The 22,002-nt window shown below is 39.3% G+C and overlaps 1 protein-coding gene across 1 annotated transcript in view; it reads left to right on the plus strand.

Moving 5' to 3' along the window:
• LOC124289488 (heat shock protein 75 kDa, mitochondrial-like) overlaps positions 1–22,002 on the plus strand; it is a 92,446-nt gene that overhangs the window by 909 nt on the left and 69,535 nt on the right. Inside the window, 1 exon segment of the mRNA XM_046726117.1 lies at positions 1,235–1,387. Coding sequence (XP_046582073.1) covers positions 1,235–1,387 — 153 coding nt within the window.

Consider the following 22,002-nt stretch of genomic DNA (forward strand, 5'->3'; position numbering starts at 1 on the left):
GAGGTATGGTAGCCTTGTGGTTAAAGCATTCGCTCGTCACGCCGAAGACCCAGGTTTGATTCCCCACATGGGTACAACGTGTGGTGCCCATTTCTGGTGTCCCCTGCCATGATATTGCTGGAATATACTAAAAGCAGCTAAATATAAACTCGCTCTGATGGAAAGTGGTGGTGGGGTAACCTAGTGGTTATAGCGTTCTGTCATCCCGCTGAAGGCCAGGGTTTGATTCCCCAAATGTGTACAGTATGTGAAGCCTATTTCTTGTGGCTCCTGTCATGATGTTGCTGGAATGTTGCTACAAGTGGCGTAAAACTAAACTCGCTCGCTCTCTCACTCTGATGGAAAAGTGGTGGTGGGGTAACCTAGTAGTTAAGGCGTTCTCTCATTCTGCTGAAGGCCTGGGTTTAATTCCCCAAATGTGTACAGTATGCGAAACCTATTTCTTTTGACTCCTGCCATAATAATGCTGGAATATTGCTAAAAGCGATGTAAGACCAAACTCACAAACTCTTGTGGGAGAGGGGGTATGGGCACCAAAGGTTTGCGTGTTTCACCAAAGTACTAAATATCAGAAACCTGTATCACCTTGGGCTTTCTTCCCACATTAAGCTGACGCACTGTTATATAATTGGAATACTGTTCAAAGGGGACTTAACCTAACTCACTCTGTAAAATTGTGAATAGGTGCAAACAAATTTGAGAGGAGAGTGTCGGTTGAGGTAATTGTTTGCTACATCATATACATAGGAATGCATATAGGGACACAGTACAGACTACTTTTGGGGCTTAGGTGAGGTGAAATTGGGTTTTAACATCGTGCTTGAGAATATTTCGCTCATATGATGACGTGCATGCGTGTGTATGTGTATGTGCGCCTGCTTGTACTTAAGCTGATTTTATAGTGCTAGCCCACTGAGATACCATGCCGCAGTGAAGCATGAATACCCCACTCAGACACGTTATACTGACTCCGAGCCGACCAGTCCTTGTTGTACCCATTAATGCCGAGAGCCAGGCAGGGCCCAACAAGTACCATATTTTAACGTCTTTTGGTATGACGCGGTCGGGATCGAACCCGCGACCTTCCGCTCTCCGGGCAGACGCTCTAACCACTACACCACGGAGGCGGTCACTTTTGGGGCTTAATGTACTGATGATGATGATGATGATGATGTAACAAAATGTATCAACATACAGATTAATAATAATAATGACTATCTTTTTTCTGTTCCAGTGAACCCCACAGCATCTGTCTTGAAAAAAACACCAAACTGGTTGTCATGGCGATTAATCTCAACATCAAGCTGTCTGCGGAGTGCGGAGGAGGCCAGCAATGAGGCTGAGGAGGACTATCACAGCATCATCAAGGACACAGAGAGAGGTCGAGGTGAGTGACGAGGTCATCCCCAGTGCTGTCCCTGACATCCAAGTAGGGACTCTGGAGCATGTACATTCCCAGTGTACCATACTTGTATATGTAAAAGTACTAAAACTCACAATGCAGTTTTATGATTGTATCACAACATGTCTGCTGTATGTGGGAGGAAAGTCCAGAGTGATGCTGTGAGTGAGTGAGTTTAGTTTTACTCCGCAATATTCCAGCTATATGTTGGCGGTCTGTAAAAATCAAGTCTGGACCAGACAATCCAGTGATCAACAGCATGAGCATCGGTCTACGCAATTGGGAACCGATGACATGTGTCAACCAAGTCAGTGAGCCTGACCACCCGATCCAGGGAACACATGAAAGTACAAGTGATCCTTTATTTATTCCAAGATTGAGAGAGTGAGTATGGTTTTACGTCGATTTTTACCAATATTCCTGTAATATCACGCTGGGGGACACCAGAAATGGGATTCACACATTGTACCCATGTGGGGAATCAAACCCTGGTCTTCAGTGTGACGAGCAGACACTTTAACCATTAAGCTACCCCACCACCCCTACTTTTGTTTAAGAGGACAGAAACAAGTATACTCAGTGCCATTATTGAAGGGTCATGTGTCTTTTGCATTTATAGGAATCAATTCCATGTTATGAATATATCAGTATTGAGAAGTCAATACTGTTAAAACCCTGTTGACATAAGGCACCATAGAACACATTAGAAGTTAAAGATATACAGTGTTTCAAAAACATGATCATTTTGATAAATGTTTTGTTTCTGTGAACACTGTCAATGTCTATCGTGGAATGGCAGCATTTTGTCTTGTCATGCGTGAGAAAGTGCGACTTCCCATGCACAGATTTAGGCCATAAATGTCTACTGTAGTCTCACCCTGACATCATGGTTTCTGATTCGAAATGAGACATTTCCTGACGGTAGCGGAGAGGGGTCAAGCAATTGGTCTGATACAAGCTGGTCATAGTCAACGACAAGTTGCAAATCACTTCAGTGTGAGTCAAAGTGTCATTTGGAGACTGTGGCAAAGGTTTCAAGCCACGGGATCGATGGAATATGCGAGAAGACCAGGTCGACCTAGAGTTATCACTGCAAGGCAAAACAGGCACTTGGTTAACGTCACTTTACGTAACCGATTCGTGACCGCCGGTGACCTTCAGACTGAACATGAGAATGTTCATGGTGTCAGGATAAGCATGAACATTAAACGATGCCGATTAAGTGCCAGTGGGCTCCGTTCAAGACGACCAGCAGTCCGTCCACCACTTGTGCAACGTCACAGACATGCACGTTTAGCCTGGAGCAGACGTCACAGTCGTTGGAATCAACGTCAATGGTCGACCGTCCTCTTTACAGATGAAAGCCGGTTTATTTTGTCTTTTAGTGATATCTTCGGAGAATATTCCGCAGAAGAGGTGAACAGTTTACTGATGCTACAGTTGTCACACACAACAGGTTTGGTGGCGGGTCAGTCATGGTTTGGGCCGGTATCATGGCTACAGGAAGAACCCAGCTTCACATTATTGATGGAAATTTGAATGGTCAGCGGTATCAAGATGAAATCTTGACCCCCATTGCTATTCCCTTTTTGCAAGCTATGCATGGATTTTATGGTCGTGATCCTCTTCTACAGGACGATAATGCCAGACCTCACAGAGCCAGGATAGTCACTGATTATCTTCAGCAACAGGGTGTGGAACGGATGGACTGGCCGGCATGTTCACCAGACCTCAATCCCATCGAGCATGCATGGGATGAACTTGGCAGACGAGTTAACAGACGTCACCCTGCTCCACAGTGTCTTCGGAGAGCTCTTGTGCAAGAACAGGAGGCTATTCCACAGGCATTCTTCATGAACTTGATCAGAAGCATGTAACTCTGTCCAGGACCAGAGAGGCGGCTACACAATGTACTGGTTGGTCCTGGACTCCATTGTTGTGACTTTCCGTTTTGGGGGCATCCCTTTGTTTGATGTCCGTGTAGATACAGTCATGATCCTTTTATCACAGCTTAGCACTGAACACTCTCCTCAGTTAATAAACTATCTCTTCGTGCTATAATCTTGTCACAGCATACTTTATTTTGCATTATATTACCTTATAGCTACATGACCCTTCAATAATGGCACTGAGTATACATGTCAGTATATATAGAAGTGTAGTAATCTTGCATTAAACCCACCTCACCTTGTGGCTTGGGTGAGAAATAGATGATCATTATATATTCCTGCCAGGTTTGTTCTCATTCTAAGCTCACATAGACACAAGATTTGATTAGAAAAATATTAAAATAATAACTGTAATAAGTGGAATTTCAACTAAAATTCTGTACCTATCTCATTGATTCCTCACAGGCCAGGACATTGATAAGCATGGGAATCACTTAAAGGTCCTATAAAAACACAGAAAGCTCAGCTTTGCACAAATGCCAGAGTGTAATAACAATAGTTGAAGGAAGGTAGTACAACTAGGATTCGGTTACACTGAAAGGATGTCATGAATAAGTTACTATGACATATTTACGTTTTTGCTGTTCAGTCACCGAGCAAATATACTGATGGAAAGAAATTATAGAACACATGAATATCACCTGCTTTGTATTGCACTATGGGTTTAAATCTGGGAATAGGGCAGTAGGGTAGCCTAGTGGTTAATGTGTTTGCTTCTCACTCTAAAAACCCAGGTTCGATTGCCCACATGGGACAATGTGTGAAGCCCATTTCTGGTGTCCCCTGATTTGATATTGCTGGAATATTGCTAAAAGCAGCGTAAAACCAAACTTACTCACTCACTCACTAAATCTGGGAATAAATAAACACTTGTATTTTCATGTGTCCCCTTATTTGTTTCCATCAGTATATTGTAAAATGCTGTTATTTGCAGAGACTAGAAGACAAAAAGATAGGGTTTGGTGTGGCCAATGATACAATGTATTACAATGTTTGTGTCAGTAGTATTACTGCAGTGATCGTGAGGTCTGAAGATTTCGGGACAGAATTGGTCTCCACTGACCTTTGCTGGGTGTAAGAGGCGACTTAATGGATCAGGTGGTCGGATTTAGTTGATCGTGTGTGTCATTGACGTCCGACAGCATGGATCATTGCTGATAATAACTGGATCGTCGGGTCCAGATTGGCTGCAACCATATAAATTGAACATTGACAGCTGCAGTGTTAAACAAGAAATACACAACATAGTTCGACATTAAAACTGTGATGGGTGGTCTCTGTCTTCAACAATCTTTACTTTCTTATGTCTAACATTTTCAAAAGTCCTGTAAGTTTATAAGAGATACATGTTCTATAATATAATACACTTTGACATTTCAGTAATTAGGAATAGCTGCAGACGTCACCTGATCACAGTTTGTTATTAAATATCTTCTGTGTATGGATTAAGGTCACTTGTTTCTGTAACACAAAGAGATTATTATATACTATTGATTTTAGAAATTTGTTGTCAGATATCTTTTCCAATTGAGTGTTTAGTTGAGTAAGTGAGTGTTTAGGACTATTCCAGCAATATCACAGCAGGGGATACCAGAAATGGGCTTCACACATTGTCCCTATGTGGGGAATCGAAAATCTGGGTCCTCAGCGTGACAAGTGAACGCTTTAACCACTAGGCTACAGAGAGAGTTACACATGAAATGAGTATAACACATACAAGAGTGAAATAATTTCAAGATTACCCAACCTATGAAAATAGTACCATGTGCTTCAGGTCTATGCGTCCAAGCATGGTATAAAAAGCTAAGAAGGACAAACACGTTCTCCTTGCAAATATAGGGATTGTGTATGTGCCGTGATGTGCTTCATTCCAAATCACTTTATAGATGAGATATATTTACATGGATTTTCAAGGGTTTTACAGGTTGATTGGATTATACATAGAACCTGTGAAGATCTGGGCTCCGTTCCTCAAAGCGATCGTAGCGCTACGACAGTCGTAACTCCCATACTTTAACATAGACTTATGACTGTCGTAGCGCTACGATCGCTTTGAGGAACGGGGCCCTGGGTTAGAATTGGTCTTCAGCAACCCATGCTCATTGTAAGAGGCAATGAACGGGATTGGGTGGTCAGACTCGCTGACTTGGCTGATGTGGCTGAGGCATCCTGTAGTAGGTGTGCAGATCGGTGCTCATGATGTCAATCACTTGATTGTCTAGGACAGAATCGATTATAACAGACCACCATCATACAACTGGAATATTGCTGAGTGGACATTAAACAACAACCACAAGTGCAGGGATACAGGTTTATTATAAAAGTCAAATATTATTATTATTATTATTATTATTATTATTATTGCATGATGCTAATGAACCATAGTTAGCTCTGTTGATTAGCGACTAGTTCCAGATGTTATAACTGATTACCTATTGAAAATTTTAGTATGAGTTTATCAATGCTAAATTATTATGACAAGTCATTGTGTCAATTGAAAATAAGATTAAGTATTTTGCATGTGTATAGATAAAAAATTACCTCTGTAAATAAATTTTTTATTCTGAAGATGAAGCAAGCTGATTCATTAATGTTTGAAGTTCAATTTTCTGCCTTCTCATGGCCCATCTTAATCATGATAATCTTAATGGATGTGAACCTTCCCATTGAATTGAATTATATTGATATTAATGTTTCTGGATATTCATAAATTTGTATCTACACTGGAACTTTAAGGTTACAATGAAGATACGATACGTATCTGGTTGATACAGGTGTGATATAATACGTATCCTGATACATTAGTTATATTTTATAAGTTCATATTCTCACCTTTACAGGTGTATCACAGCCTTGAATCATCTCTTTTTAAATTTCAGACAGCTCAGCTGGGATATTAAAGGGTGAAAAACATTATCTTGGGGCACTGTGAAGTTTTTGCTATTTGTGGCCAACCAGGAAATCCTAGAGAATATGCAAAAACTGGTTCTTGAACAAACTGTTTTGAACATTGTGTTATTACTGACTTGTATTTACATCAATATAAATTGTAATGTAATTTAGCATATGAATTGTGATGTATGAGTTATAAATCGATGTAATGTATCATGAGCCTCATATTGATATGTAATAATGTATTGCTGTATAGTTGCAGCACTAATTGTTACAGTATAGACATTTCATTATATTTACCGATACGTAAATATTTTGATAACCGATGACATCACTACCGAATCCTTTGTTTCTGTGGAACAAAATTCATCATCATATTTTCCCTGTACTGAAATTTACTCCCTGAAATTAACAACCCAAATTGATGTTTCTATTCCAATGTTGAAATTCTAACTCTAAAATTAGTAACAAGAGAACAATTTATTTTTTTAAATTATCATTAATTATCATATTTTAACACTTTCTAAAATATGATCTGATTCTGCTAATTATCCATCATTAACCAGACATAAATTTACTTTGTAACACTTTTTTGTGTCACCAGTTTGACAGCCGTCAATCTCCTGAGTCTCAGGTTCTGTATCATATTTCACATATTTAATTGATTAAAGAGTCCAGGAAGATACAGAAGAGACGGAAACACGATACACAATTATCATCGTCATGAAAATCTATTACGTGTCGTTATTTTTGGCGATCACTTGACCTTCGACTTTAGCAGAACAGCTGTGTAATAATTACCCTGTATTCACAGACTTTCGAATTTAAAAGACGTGGATGAAATCGTCTGAGGGCGACTGAAAGAGATAAAACGTAATATCCCCCGAAGGAATTGCTCTTTTGGAACACAACGTATTGTTTGCTGTGTATTGAGCCAAGTAATTGAAAACAATTAGCAGTAGCCCCAGGATGCACAAAACAGTCCAACATCATCTCCATCGCTAAATCAAATTTGGAATATTTGCAGATGTGTCTGACTTGATACATACTGCATGCTGGGTAATAACAGTTTTTCACTGTTTGAGTTGCAAGGCTAATGTTTGGGACAATTAGAATTATGAGTGTGTTTTCCTCAGTTCGTGTATGGGGCTTTATTTGCCGATTTTTAAGTGCTTTATTGGTCTCCGATTCTTGATAGAAAAAAATTATGGTTGCAAAAATGGAGGGTGAGACTTGGATGTAACTAAAAACCTTTATCGACAAATTGTACGAGTCGAAAATAAATGCAATCAATACATCTTCTGCCCTAGAGGTTTAAATGTGATTGCATACGACTTTTTCCATCACTTGGTGGTTTTAGGGATTGTGCTCTGCCTGTATTGTACCAAGGAACCCAGCTTGTCTTCTTACATGTTGACTCGGTGTTCCAGACTATTGGGAAAAAAAATGCTTCAATTTTTTTAACAAGTTCCCGGAAGACTTCAAATGAAATCATCCACGTTACCACATCTACATCACTCGGAAATTCGACAGCAAATGGAACTATTTTATTTGTGATTTGAATTTAAATGTCTTTTGCTAACCGTTCCACGCTTATTTGTGTATTAAGCCTCGTCCCATTATTCAGAAGCTGATGGTGCCAATTTATCAGTGTAGGCAGAACTCACTATGATTTCCCCGTAGTTTTGCTAGCAGCAGAGGGAGTATCAAGACAGCTTTATGAGAGTTGGAAAGTGCATATGCTTACTGAATCAATCAGTTTGATGGAATTTTATAGGCCCCTGTCTGGCTTGCCAGCTTTTGTCTTAAATGTAGAACTATTCTGTATTGAAGGGGATCCCACTAGCATGGGGATGTCAGGTGGTGGGTGACCAGTGTGTGGTCTCACTGTTGTATAACACAGTTATCTATTGTATATATAGCCGCGGTCAAGACATGTCAAGGGTTGTCTGACCAGTGTGTGGTCTCACTGTTGTATAACACAGTTATCTATTTTATATATAGCCACGGTCAGTTGAGACATGTCAAGGGTTGTCTGACCAGTGTGTGGTCTCACTGTTGTATAACACAGTTATCTATTGTATATATAGCCACAGTCAGTATCGAGATATGTGTCAAGGGTTGTCTGACCAGTGTGTGGTCTCACTGTTGTATAACACAGTTATCTACTGTATAATATATATAGCCCAGTCAGTCATCTGTTGTATAACACATATCTAAGATATGTGTCATGTCAAGGGTTGTCTGACCAGTGTGTGGTCTCACTGTTGTATAACACAGTTGTTATCTACTGTATATCTATTGTATATATATAGCCACAGTCAGTATCGAGACATGTCAAGGGTTGTCTGACCAGTGTGTGTGTGTTGTATAACACAGTTATCTATTGTATACTGTTGTATAACACAGTCTTAGGGTTGTCTGACCTACTGTTTATTATATATAGCCACAGTCAGTATCGAGAGAGGGTTGTCTGATGTGTCACACTGGGTTGTCTGACCAGTGTGTGGTCTCACTGTTGTATAACACAGTTATCTACTGTATATTATATATAGCCACAGTCAGTGTCTGACCAGTGACTGTTGTATATGTGTCAAGGGTTGTCTGACCAGTGTGTGGTCTCACTGTTGTATAACACAGTTATCTACTGTATATTACTGTTTGTTTTATATAGCCACAGTCAGTATCGAGATAGAATTGATCTTCAGTCATGGTAAAAGACTAACAAGACGGATTGGGTGGTCAGGATCACTGACTTGGTTGACACATGTCATCGTTTCCGAGTTGCATAGATCGATGCTCATAATGTTGATCACTTGACTGTTCTGGTCCAGATTCAATTATTTACAGACCGCCCATATAGTTGAAATATTGCTGAGTGCGGCGTAAAACTAAACTCACTCACTCAGTATTGACACGTGTGACAAATTGTGGCTGACCAGTGTTTTGTCTCCACAGCAGAACTGTGACCTTGACCTCATCCCCAAAGCTATCGCTGTATTGAATGTATGTAGTAGTATTGTAGGACTGAATTTGTTCATAATCTTTATTTCTTTTGAGAGTCAGAGCTTCTGGAACCACAAAATGACAAAAAGTCAGACGACAGGTTGTCTTGTCTGAATGGCATTGTGTAATCATAGCTTTCTGTCATAGAAGTTGTGTCAGTCTACACCTCTCAGAGGGGTACACAAGTATGTGAACTATACTTCCAGCAAAAATGGGTAATTTACTGTTTTGATAATGACACAGGATGCTGTTAGCAGCAGAAATAGAGTTCTTCATACTGTCTAAACCACTGGAAGAGCAATCACCTGATATCCCACCAGTCACCAGGTTGTCAGTCAGTCTTCCCAGTGTTGTTGCTGCCCCCAGTGTACAGTACATTTACCCACTCAATACGGTGGGGTAGCCTAGTGGTTTAAGTGTTTGCTCGTCATGCCAAAGACCCGGGTTTGATTCCCCATATGGGTACAATGTGTGAAGCCCATTCCTGGTGTCCCCCATCATGATATTGGGGAATATTGCTAACAGCGGTGTAAAACCATGCTCACTCACTCATAAAAAAATTACGAAAGACAAACATGTTTTTATTGCAAATATGGGAATTGTGTATGCACAGTGATGTGCTTCATTCCGGATCACTCTATAGACGGGATATGTAGCTACATGGATTTTCAAGGGTTTTACAGGGTGATTGGGTAATACTTAGAACCCTTTGAAGATCCAGGTTAGAATTGGTCTTCAGCAACCCATGCTTGTCGTAAGAGGTGACTAACAAGATCGGGTGGTCAGACTCACTGACTTGGTTGACAAGTGCCATTGTTTCCAAAATTGTATACTCATGCTGTCGATCACTGGATTGTCTGGTCCAGACTTGATTAATTACAGATTGCAGCCATATAGCTGGAATATTGCTGAGTGTGGCATTAAACAACAACCAATCAAACCATTACGCATAAGTTTGCTTTATATACACTGACAAATGGCACTTGATGAAAGATGTAAAAATCAAACTAGATTTAAAAGAAGGTTGTAAATGTCCAATGGCTCATAAAGTTCCACACTGCAAAAGACACTTAAGATTCCCCATCAGTCGAAATATATAAATTGCCAAAAAATTAAAGACAGCAATGTTATGTATCAATGTAATAAGATAGATAGATAGATATTGCAGATTTCTTCATGCGCCTTTTCCACATCAGCAGATATGCTCAAGGCGCAACAATGACAGATTAAGAGAGTCTCATACATATATGCAGCAATATGTACACGTCCAAATAGAGTGATCAGATGTATGCTCTCAGCTCACCATTTATCTCATGGTAATTGGATTGGAACCCAGACCCTCAAATCATGTTAATATGATATGCCAATATTTTGATTGCTGTTGCCCGATTAATGTCCCAGGTGCTCTTGGCCTGACCGACTTGTTTGCACAGGTAAGCAGTGATTAGCTCTGATGGGATCGGTCAGGTAACACATGAGGTATCTGTTATTCCCTCGTTCGCAAGCCATCACTCATTAGTGCCATGGCAAGATTAATTAGATTATATCCTGACTTTGTGTGGATCGCAATGCTGCTGAATTGTACCTGACTGAAATTCCAAGGCATTTGGTTTCAAGGAGCTGTGCGGTAGAGCCACCAGGTAAATCTCGTTAACCTACCTCAGTCAGGGTGAGACACAATAAGAAGGTCAGTTGGTGCAGAATATGAGGCAACAAAACTCTTACATGTGTATTATGTCATATATAGATGAACTTACTTTCTATACTGCTACAATGTCATGATAAAAAGGGTTTTGTAAAAAGATGGGATTTGTTTGTTGTTCAATGCCCCATTAAGCAATTTTCCAGCTACATGAGAGTAGTCTGTAAATACCCAGTTGGGATAAGATCTGTAAATAAGTAATCTGTAAATACCCAGTTGGGATAAGATCACCTGTGTCAACCAAGTCAGTGAGCTTGACCACCCAATCCCGTTAGTCGCCTCTTACGACAAGCTTGGGTTGCTGAAGATTCATTCTAACCCGGATCATCATGGGTAATATCAGTGTATGAAAAAAGGCCCATCCGACAGCCCCAGACGGTCTAGATTTCTGACGGACGGTCTAAATTTACAGCTAGCCAGCCTGATGGTCTGGTAAAAATTGTAGATGTTCCATATATCTGAGTAAATTCACCATATATGGTCTGGTTAAATCCATTTTGGGCTGGTAAAGATGTGAAGTTACCAGCCCTGATGTCTGGCTGGGTTTTTGGCTTACTTCATACACTGGTAATATAGGAACACGACAGTAGTCTGTATACAGACCAGACAATCCAGTGATCAACAGCATGAGCATCGATCTACACAATTGGGATATGATGACGTGTCAGCCAAGTCAGCAAGCCTGACCAGCTGATCCTGTTAGTTGCCTCCAACGAGAAGCATGGGTTGCTGAAAACCAATTTCCTGTTGCCAAACATCCACATGCAACACTTACTATCCATATCCATCATATTCAGAGATCACTGGAAACAAACCTCCTCAGGATGAGTAAGTGAGTGAGTGAGGTCTTACACCACTTTTAGCATTATTACTGCAATATCATGGTCTTCCATATGGTACCCATGTGTGGAATCAAACCTGGGTCTTCATTTTAACGTTTTGAACATTTTAACTGCTCACCAACCCTACCACCCCTTTTCCACCAGAACCCTATAGAGGAATGTAAGAACTGATCTGCACCATCCCTATGAGTGAGTGAGTGAGTGTTTTGCACTATTGGCAGCACCAATAATGTCTAAGAAGTCCATCATGTCAGGATCGTGTCTTGAATTATTACCCACTCATGTATATCATACTGATTTTATGAAACAAGTGTCAAAATTCTTGTTCTTCCCAAGCGAGAACAAGGGCAATACATGAATTCTTACATACATTCTTAGATCATGAATTCTTACACTTTATTTCTTAGCCCTTTCTAGCATCCTGTTGGAAAATACACAGCGTCTTAGAAAACGGCAGTTGTAGAATAACGACCTGGATCTTCAGCAATGACATTGTTACATTCCGGCCGTACATCACAATTAGATTTGAGGTTCGAGTGACAACAACAAAGCTGTCTGGATAGCGTAAACAATACAGTGGTGAACTGATATTTGCCTTTATGCACATACAATTTTTATGATTTTTCCAACCCTGTGGGTAATAAATGTGAAGCTTCCTGTGAAGTGAATTGTAATGACTGTAGCTGCTTGTCAGCAGTTGTCATGAATGTAGTAGCATATATGGCAGGGACCGACTGTATTGGCACTATTTCACCACACTACGGATTACCATATCCAGTATTTAGGTGGAAAAGTGAAATCAGAATTTTTATGGATTTATGACATTGGTTCCAGTCTGGCTGGTGGTAGATGTATTGCTGAAGTAGGACTACACAGTAGTGGGTTTGTGTGAAATTTTATCTAAGCTTCCTGTGGATGTTACAGAAATTCTCTTTTAGATTGAGATATGTACTTCAATCCACAAGAGAGTATTTCTTCAATCCAAACAAAAGTTTTCCTTCAGTCCAAAAGAAACTATTATTTAAATCCAAAGGAAAGTATTCCTTCAATACAGAAAAGATTTTAGTTTCCTTTGGATTGAAATCATAGTTCCTTTTGTTTTGAAGTAATACATCTTGTGGATTAACAGAATTGTTTCTTGTGGATTGAAGTAATACTTTTTTCTGGATTGCAGTAATATTTTGTTGTTGATTGAATTCAAACTTTCTTCTGGATTAACAGAATTGTTTCTTGTGGATTGAAGTAATACTTCTTACAGATTGGAGTAATAACTTCTTGTGTGTATTGAAGTAATACTTCCTTGCAGATTAAGGGGCGGTGAGGTAGACTAGTGGTTAAAGCGTTTGCTCACCACGCCAAAGACCCGGGTTCGATTCCCCACATGGGTTCAATGTGTGAAGCCCATTTCTGGTGTCTCCCGCCGTGATATTGCTGGAATATTGCTAAAAGCGGCGTAAAACCTTTGCAGATTAAAGTAATAGTTTCTTGAGTCTTGAAGTAACACTTCTTGCGTATTGAAGTAATACTGCTTGTGTATTGAAGTAATTGTTTCTTGTGTATTGAAGTAATACTGCTTGTGTATTGGAGTAATAGCTTCTTGTGTATTGAAGTAATTGTTTCTTGCGTATTGAAGTAATACTTTCTTGTGTATTGGAGTCATAGTTTCTTGTGTATTGAAGTAATTGTTTCTTGCGTATTGAAGTAATACTGCTTGTGTATTGGAGTAATAGCTTCTTGTGTATTGGAGTAATAGTTTCTTGTGTATTGAAGTAATTGTTTCTTGCGTATTGAAGTAATACTGCTTGTGTATTGGAGTAATAGCTTCTTGTGTATTGGAGTAATAGTTTCTTGTGTATTGAAGTAATTGTTTCTTGCGTATTGAAGTAATACTGCTTGTGTATTGGAGTAATAGCTTCTTGTGTATTGAAGTAATACTTTCTTGTGTATTGAAGTCATACTTTCTTGTGTATTGAAGTAACATTTGATTCAGTAATACTGCTTGTGTATTGAAGTAATTGTTTCTTGATTATTGAAGTAATACTGCTTGTGTATTGGATTAATAGTTTCTTGTGTATTGAAGTAATTGTTTCTTGTGTATTGAAGTAATACTTTCTTGTGTATTGGAGTCATAGTTTCTTGTGTATTGAAGTAACACTTCTTGCGTATTGAAGTAATACTGCTTGTGTATTGAAGTAATTGTTTCTTGTGTATTGAAGTAATACTTTCTTGTGTATTGGAGTAATAGTTTCTTGTGTATTGAAGTAATTGTTCCTTGTGGATTGGAGTAATAGTTCCTTGTGTATTGAAGTAATTGTTTCTTGTGGGTTGAAGTAACAGCTCCTTGTGTATTGAAGTAATTGTTTCTTGTGTATTGAAGTAATTGTTTCTTGTGTATTGAAGTAATACTGCTTGTGTATTGGAGTAATAGCTTCTTGTGTATTGAAGTAACACTTCTTGTGTATTGAAGTAATACTGCTTGTGTATTAATGTGTATTGAAGTAATTTCTTGTGTATTGAAGTAACACTTTCTGTGTATTGAAGTAACACTTCTTGATTATTGAAGTAATACTGCTTGTGTATTGAATTAATTGTTTCTTGTGTATTGAAGTAATTGTTTCTTGTGTATTGAAGTAATTGTTTCTTGTGGATTGAAGTGATTGTTTCTTGGGAATAAGTTTTTCTTTATTAAGAAGGGCATCCAGGTATGGAAAACTAAACAAGGTGGGATTACTTAGTTCATGATAATCTAAAGAGATACATGTGTATTGTTTATGAAAGACTTCATAAAGTTAGTGTCTGTACATTCATAGTATAGGGTGTTTACACTTCTAGTATAGGGTGTTCTTACACTTCTAGTGTAGGGTGTTCTTACACTTCTAGTATAGGGTGTTTACACTTCTAGTATAGGGTGTTTACACTTCTAGTGTAGGGTGTTCTTACACTTCTAGTATAGGGTGTTCTTACACTTCTAGTGTAGGGTGTTCTTACACTTCTAGTGTAGGGTGTTCTTACACTTCTAGTGTAGGGTGTTCTTACACTTCTAGTATAGGGTGTTCTTACACTTCTAGTGTAGGGTGTTCTTACACTTCTAGTGTAGGGTGTTCTTACACTTCTAGTATAGGGTGTTCTTACACACTAGTGTAGGGTCTAGTGTAGGGTGTTCTTACACTTCTAGTGTAGGGTGTTCTTACACTTCTAGTGTAGGGTGTTCTTACACTTCTAGTGTAGGGTGTTTACACTTCTAGTGTAGGGTGTTCTTACACTTCTAGTGTAGGGTGTTCTTACACTTCTAGTGTAGGGTGTTCTTACACTTCTAGTGTAGGGTGTTCTTACACTTCTAGTATAGGGTGTTTACACTTCTAGTGTAGGGTGTTCTTACACTTCTAGTGTAGGGTGTTCTTACACTTCTAGTATAGGGTGTTCTTACACTTCTAGTGTAGGGTGTTCTTACACTCTAGTGTAGGGTGTTCTTACACACTTCTAGTGTAGGGGTGTTCTTACACTTCTAGTGTAGGGTGTTTTTACACTTCTAGTGTAGGGTGTTCTTACACTTCTAGTGTAGGGTGTTCTTACACTTCTAGTGTAGGGTGTTCTTACACTTCTAGTGTAGGGTGTTTACACTTCTAGTGTAGGGTGTTCTTACACTTCTAGTGTAGGGTGTTCTTACACTTCTAGTGTAGGGTGTTCTTACACTTCTAGTGTAGGGTGTTCTTACACTTCTAGTGTAGGGTGTTTACACTTCTAGTGTAGGGTGTTGTTACACTTCTAGTGTAGGGTGTTCTTACACTTCTAGTGTAGGGTGTTCTTACACTTCTAGTAGTAGGGTGTTCTTACACTTCTAGTATAGGGTGTTCTTACACTTCTAGTGTAGGGTGTTCTTACACTTCTAGTATAGGGTGTTCTTACACTTCTAGTATAGGGTGTTCTTACACTTCTAGTGTAGGGTGTTTTACACTTCTAGTGTAGGGTGTTCTTACACTCTAGTGTAGGGTGTTCTTACACTCTAGTGTAGGGTGTAGGGTGTCTCTTACACTTCTAGTGTAGGGTGTTCTTACACTTCTAGTGTAGGGTGTTCTTACACTCTAGTGTAGGGTGTTCTTACACTTCTAGTGTAGGGGTGTTCTTACACTTCTAGTATAGGGTGTTCACACTTCTAGTATAGGGTGTTCTTACACTTCTAGTGTAGGGTGTTCTTACACTTCTAGTATAGGGTGTTCTTACACTTCTAGTGTAGGGTGTTCTTACACTTCTAGTGTAGGGTGTTCTTACACTTCTAGTGTAGGGTGTTCTTACACTTCTAGTGTAGGGTGTTCTTACACTTCTAGTGTAGGGTGTTCTTACACTTCTAGTGTAGGGTGTTCTTACACTCTAGTATAGGGTGTTCTTACACTTCTAGTGTAGGGGGTGTTCTTACACTTCTAGTGTAGGGTGTTCTTACACTTCTAGTGTAGGGTGTTCTTACACTTCTAGTGTAGGGTGTTCTTACACTTCTAGTGTAGGGTGTTCTTACACTTCTAGTATAGGGTGTTCTTACACTTCTAGTATAGGGTGTTCTTACACTTCTAGTGTAGGGTGTTCTTACACTTCTAGTGTAGGGTGTTCTTACACTTCTAGTATAGGGTGTTCTTACACTTCTAGTGTAGGGTGTTCTTACACTTCTAGTATAGGGTGTTCTTACACTTCTAGTGTTCTTACACTTCTAGTGTATGGGGTGTTCTTACACTTCTAGTATAGGGTGTTCTTACACTTCTAGTGTAGGGTGTTCTTACACTTCTAGTGTAGGGTGTTCTTACACTTCTAGTGTAGGGTGTTCTTACACTTCTAGTGTAGGGTGTTCTTACACTTCTAGTGTAGGGGTGTTCTTACACTTCTAGTGTAGGGTGTTCTTACACTTCTAGTATAGGGTGTTCTTACACACTCTAGTATAGGGTGTTTTACACTTCTAGTGTAGGGGTGTTCTTACACTCTAGTGTAGGGTGTTCTTACACTTCTAGTATAGGGTGTTTTACACTTCTAGTGTAGGGTGTTCTTACACTTCTAGTGTAGGGTGTTCTTACACTTCTAGTGTAGGGTGTTCTTACACTTCTAGTATAGGGTGTTCTTACACTTCTAGTATAGGGTGTTCTTACACTTCTAGTATAGGGTGTTCTTACACTTCTAGTATAGGGTGTTCTTAACTTCTAGTGTAGGGTGTTCTTACACTTCACTTCTAGTGTAGGGTGTTCTTACACTTCTAGTGTAGGGTGTTGTTACACTTCTAGTGTAGGGTGTTCTTACACTTCTAGTCTAGTGGGTGTTTACACTTCTTACACACTCTAGTGTAGGGTGTTCTTACACTTCTAGTGTAGGGTGTTTTACACTTCTAGTGTAGGGTGTTCTTACACTTCTAGTGTAGGGTGTTCTTACACTAGTGTAGGGTGGGTGTTTACACTTCTAGTGTAGGGTGTTCTTACACTTCTAGTGTAGGGTGTTCTTACACTTCTAGTGTAGGGTGTTTTACACTTCTAGTGTAGGGTGTTCTTACACTTCTAGTGTAGGGTGAGTAGGGTGTTCTTACACTTCTAGTATAGGGTGTTCTTACACTTCTAGTATAGGGTGTTCTTACACTTCTAGTATAGGGTGTTCTTACACTTCTAGTATAGGGTGTTCTTACACTTCTAGTATAGGGTGTTCTTACACTTCTAGTGTAGGGTGTTCTTACACTTCTAGTGTAGGGGCTAGTTAATGAAGTTAAATGTTGCCTCTGTCTGAAGAGAGACATTAATGAGAGTTAAGGGTAGAGGGTTGGTCGGGGAGTGGTTCACGCGATAGAGGCTTCCTCCAGACCATTGTTGCTGATCATTGTTATAGTGGAAGAAAAAAATCACATGATAGTCCACCCGACCTGGTGAAATGCAACAGAGAACCTTAGCTCACCGATAACATCAGCTATGTCCCCTCAGTACGTGTGATTGTGTGTGCGACAATTTACAGACAATTTGTCATACAAAAGGCCTATTAGTTCCGCTAGACGTAACGGCAGTGATTTCTTACGCCATGTGATTGGTTTCAGCCTCCGCCCAGAACAATGGTGTCCTTTGTGCGGATGTTAAGCGTGACTTCACATTTTGATATCCAGACAAGATAAGTTAAAGATCTTATCACTGCTGCATCGTGGCGGAGTTTTGGAGTTAAGCAGCTGATTGGGGTTTCATGGCTGGCATCCATTCTTGCCTCCATCTATCAAGCGGGAGTGCTCTAACCACCCGTTTGTCTTTACATGATGTCACCGCAGCTTGAGTTATGTCCCCTTGCCAGCATCTAGTATATCTTAATTCCGTGTAACTTAGATGTCTGCCAGGTGTTAAAGTGTTTGTGAAGCACACATTTCAAAGAAGTGTCTATCACGCGAAAATAGTTACAGAGAGGATATTGCCAGAGCATGGCCCAATCAGGAGACAGTGATACACTTGGCGTAGTGTATAATTTGTGTTTGTCTTATCGGGGAGTGTACATTCGTGATACTCGAAACTTGTGATAACATCTAGAGGATTTTTAACTGTCGACGGAATTTGTGTAGAGGGGATTAATATTGCCTCTTTTCTTTGTATGGTGTGTAAGTTTGTCTCAGATCCATTGCATAGCAAATACCTTGCATATATATAGGCTTTGTCCTAAACTTTATATTGTATTATATATATATTGTATTAGGCTGAATATAAAGTTTAGGACAAATTTCTATATTGTCCTAAACTAGTATAGACAAATATATTGTATTAGGCTGAATATAAAGTTTAGGACAAAGCCTGAAACATCTGTCTTCAAGATTAGTATTATTTCAGTTTAGGAAGAAAAAATCCAGTCATATCCATAGTTAGAAGTCCCTAACATTTACAAGCCTTACAATCTTTTTGCCTCTGTAATGTTGGTATTTCTGCCTCTCTGATGTTACAATCCTTCTGCCTCTCTGATGTTACAATCCTTTTGTGTCTCTGATGTTACAATCCTTTTGTGTCCCTGATGTTACAATCCTTCTGCCTCTCTGATGTTACAATCCTTTTGCATCTCTGATCTAACAATCCTTTTGCATCTCTCATGTTACAATCCTTCTGCCTCTCGGACGTTACAGTCCTTCTGCCTCTCTGATGTTACAATCCTTCTGCCTCTCTGACCTTACAATCCTTTTGCATCTCTGATGTTACAATCCTTTTGCATCTCTGATGTAACAATCCTTTTGCATCTCTGATGTTACAATCCTTTTGCATCTCTGATGTTACAATCCTTCTGCCTCTCTGATGTTACAATCCTTCTGCCTCTCTGATGTTACAATCCTTTTGCATCTCTGACCTTACAATCCTTTTGCATCTCTGCCGTTTTATTATTACAGTCCTTCTGCCTCTCTTACATTATAATCCTTCTTTTTCTGTAATGTTACAATCCTTTTGGTTCTCAAATGTTACAATTCTTCATCCTCAAATGTTACAATCCTTCTGGATCATCTAATGTAAAAATCCTTCTTGATCTCTAATGTAACAATCCTTCTGTTTCTATGTTGGTACAATCCTTCAGCAAGGCTCACATTAAGACACATTTCATGGCATTGTTCTGTTGACAATAGGCCTGGCCAGTTCCAATTGTTGTTGTTCCAAATGACTGCCATGCAAGGGGGTCAGAAAGAAGATATTGAGATTGAAATATGAGCATATATTTTCACATTGTAGTTATAAAGCACATGTTCTTTATTTGTCTCCCAAAGGCATTTGAAAGTGGTTGAATCAAACTTCAGAGAATTATAGATTTAACATGTTTAAGTGGACCAAATAGTTTAATTGCTTTTGTAAGATTGAGGAACTGTTAAGTCAAGGCAGTACTGGCTGACCTGCTCTAGTTGATGCAACAAGATAGAACAGGGGTCCACACACAGAGAAATTATAGCAAGCAAGTAGTTCTTGAATTAAAGGATCATTAAAATTCCTAGGATCCTCACAGACAATATAGGGAGGGCCAGAGAAGCGGAACCACACAATTGGTGTGGAGCCTGTCAGATGCTGTGTGTATGTCTTGGACAACAGTGTTGTTAGCCAATCAATTACAACAATGCAGTCTTAGAGAGGCCCAATCAAACTGTCTCGTATTCCAGGAACTGTGCTGCCCACAACAGGAAATCTTTAAAAACTTCAGCTTTGAGAATATAAATATAATGATAAATTGCTCATACTACAAAATGCAGATTTCTGTTTTCCCAAAGGAGACCTTTGACACGTAACAAATTGTCAGCTTTGTGTGGTAATGTCATATTATCTGTATGTTGAAACAGCACTTTTTAATGATGTGTATATCGAACAGGGGTCTTTTAACATCTTTTCTAAAACAGGATCTGTTAGTGATATGTATGCTGAAACAGGTCCTTTAAATGATGTGTATATTGAACAGGGCGTTTTAACATCTTTGCTGAACTAGGGCCTCTAAATTATATGTATGCTCAAACAGGGCACTTGAATAATGTGTATGCTGAACAGCATTTTATGTATGTGTATACCTAACAGGGCCTTTTAATGAAGTATACATGTATATTGAACAGGGCATTTTGATGTCCTTGATGAACTAGGGCCTTTTAATGATGTGTATACCTAACAGGGCCTTTTAATGATGTGTATACCTAACAGGGGCTTTTAATGATGTGTGTATGTATACCTAACTGGGGCTTTTAATGATGTGGATACCTAACTGGGGCTTTTAATGATGTGTATACCTAACTGGGGCTTTTAATGATGTGTATACCTAACAGGGCCTTTTAATGATGTGTATACCTAACTGGGGCTTTTAATGATGTGTATACCTAACTGGGGCTTTTAATGATGTGGATACCTAACTGGGGCTTTTAATGATGTGTATACCTAACTGGGGCTTTTAATGATGTGTATGTATACCTAACTGGGCCTTTTAATGATGTGGATACCTAACTGGGGCTTTTAATGATGTGTATACCTAACTGGGGCTTTTAATGATGTGGATACCTAACAGGGCTTTTAATGATGTGTGTATACCTAACTGGGGCTTTTAATGATGTGTATACCTAACAGGGCCTTTTAATGATGTGTATACCTAACTGGGCCTTTTAATGATGTGGATACCTAACTGGGGCTTTTAATGATGTGTGTGTATACCTAACTGGGGCTTTTAATGATGTGTATACCTAACAGGGCCTTTTAATGATGTGTATACCTAACTGGGGCTTTTAATGATGTGTATACCTAACTGGGGCTTTTAATGATGTGTATACCTAACAGGGGCTTTTAATGATGTGGATACCTAACTGGGGCTTTTAATGATGTGTATACCTAACTGGGGCTTTTAATGATGTGGATACCTAACTGGGGCTTTTAATGATGTGTATACCTAACTGGGGCTTTTAATGATGTGTATACCTAACTGGGGCTTTTAATGATGTGTATACCTAACTGGGGCTTTTAATGATGTGGATACCTAACTGGGGCTTTTAATGATGTGGATACCTAACTGGGGCTTTTAATGATGTGGATACCTAACTGGGGCTTTTAATGATGTGTATACCTAACTTGGGTTTTAAATGATGTGTATACCTAACTGGGGCTTTTAATGATGTGTATACCTAACAGGGCCTTTTAATGATGTGTATACCTAACTGGGGCTTTTAATGATGTGTATACCTAACAGGGGCTTTTAATGATGTGCATACCTAACAGGGCCTTTTAATGATGTGGATACCTAACTGGGGCTTTTAATGATGTGTATACCTAACTGGGGCTTTTAATGATGTGGATACCTAACAGGGGCTTTTAATGACGTGGATACCTAACTGGGGCTTTTAATGATGTGGATACCTAACTGGGGCTTTTAATGATGTGGATACCTAACTGGGGCTTTTAATGATGTGTATACCTAACAGGGCCTTTTAATGATGTGTATACCTAACTGGGCCTTTTAATGATGTGTATACCTAACTGGGGCTTTTAATGATGTGTATACCTAACTGGGGCTTTTAATGATGTGTATATGTATACCTAACTGGGGCTTTTAATGATGTGTATACCTAACAGGGGCTTTTAATGATGTGTATACCTAACTGGGTCTTTTAATGATGTGTATACCTAACTGGGGCTTTTAATGATGTGTATACCTAACAGGGCCTTTTAATGATGTGTATACCTAACTGGGGCTTTTAATGATGTACATATTAAACAGGACCCT

This window comes from Haliotis rubra, unplaced genomic scaffold (assembly GCF_003918875.1).
Source record: "Haliotis rubra isolate DU_JTF1 unplaced genomic scaffold, ASM391887v1 Scf442, whole genome shotgun sequence".
In the NCBI taxonomy this organism is placed as follows: domain Eukaryota; kingdom Metazoa; phylum Mollusca; class Gastropoda; order Lepetellida; family Haliotidae; genus Haliotis; species Haliotis rubra.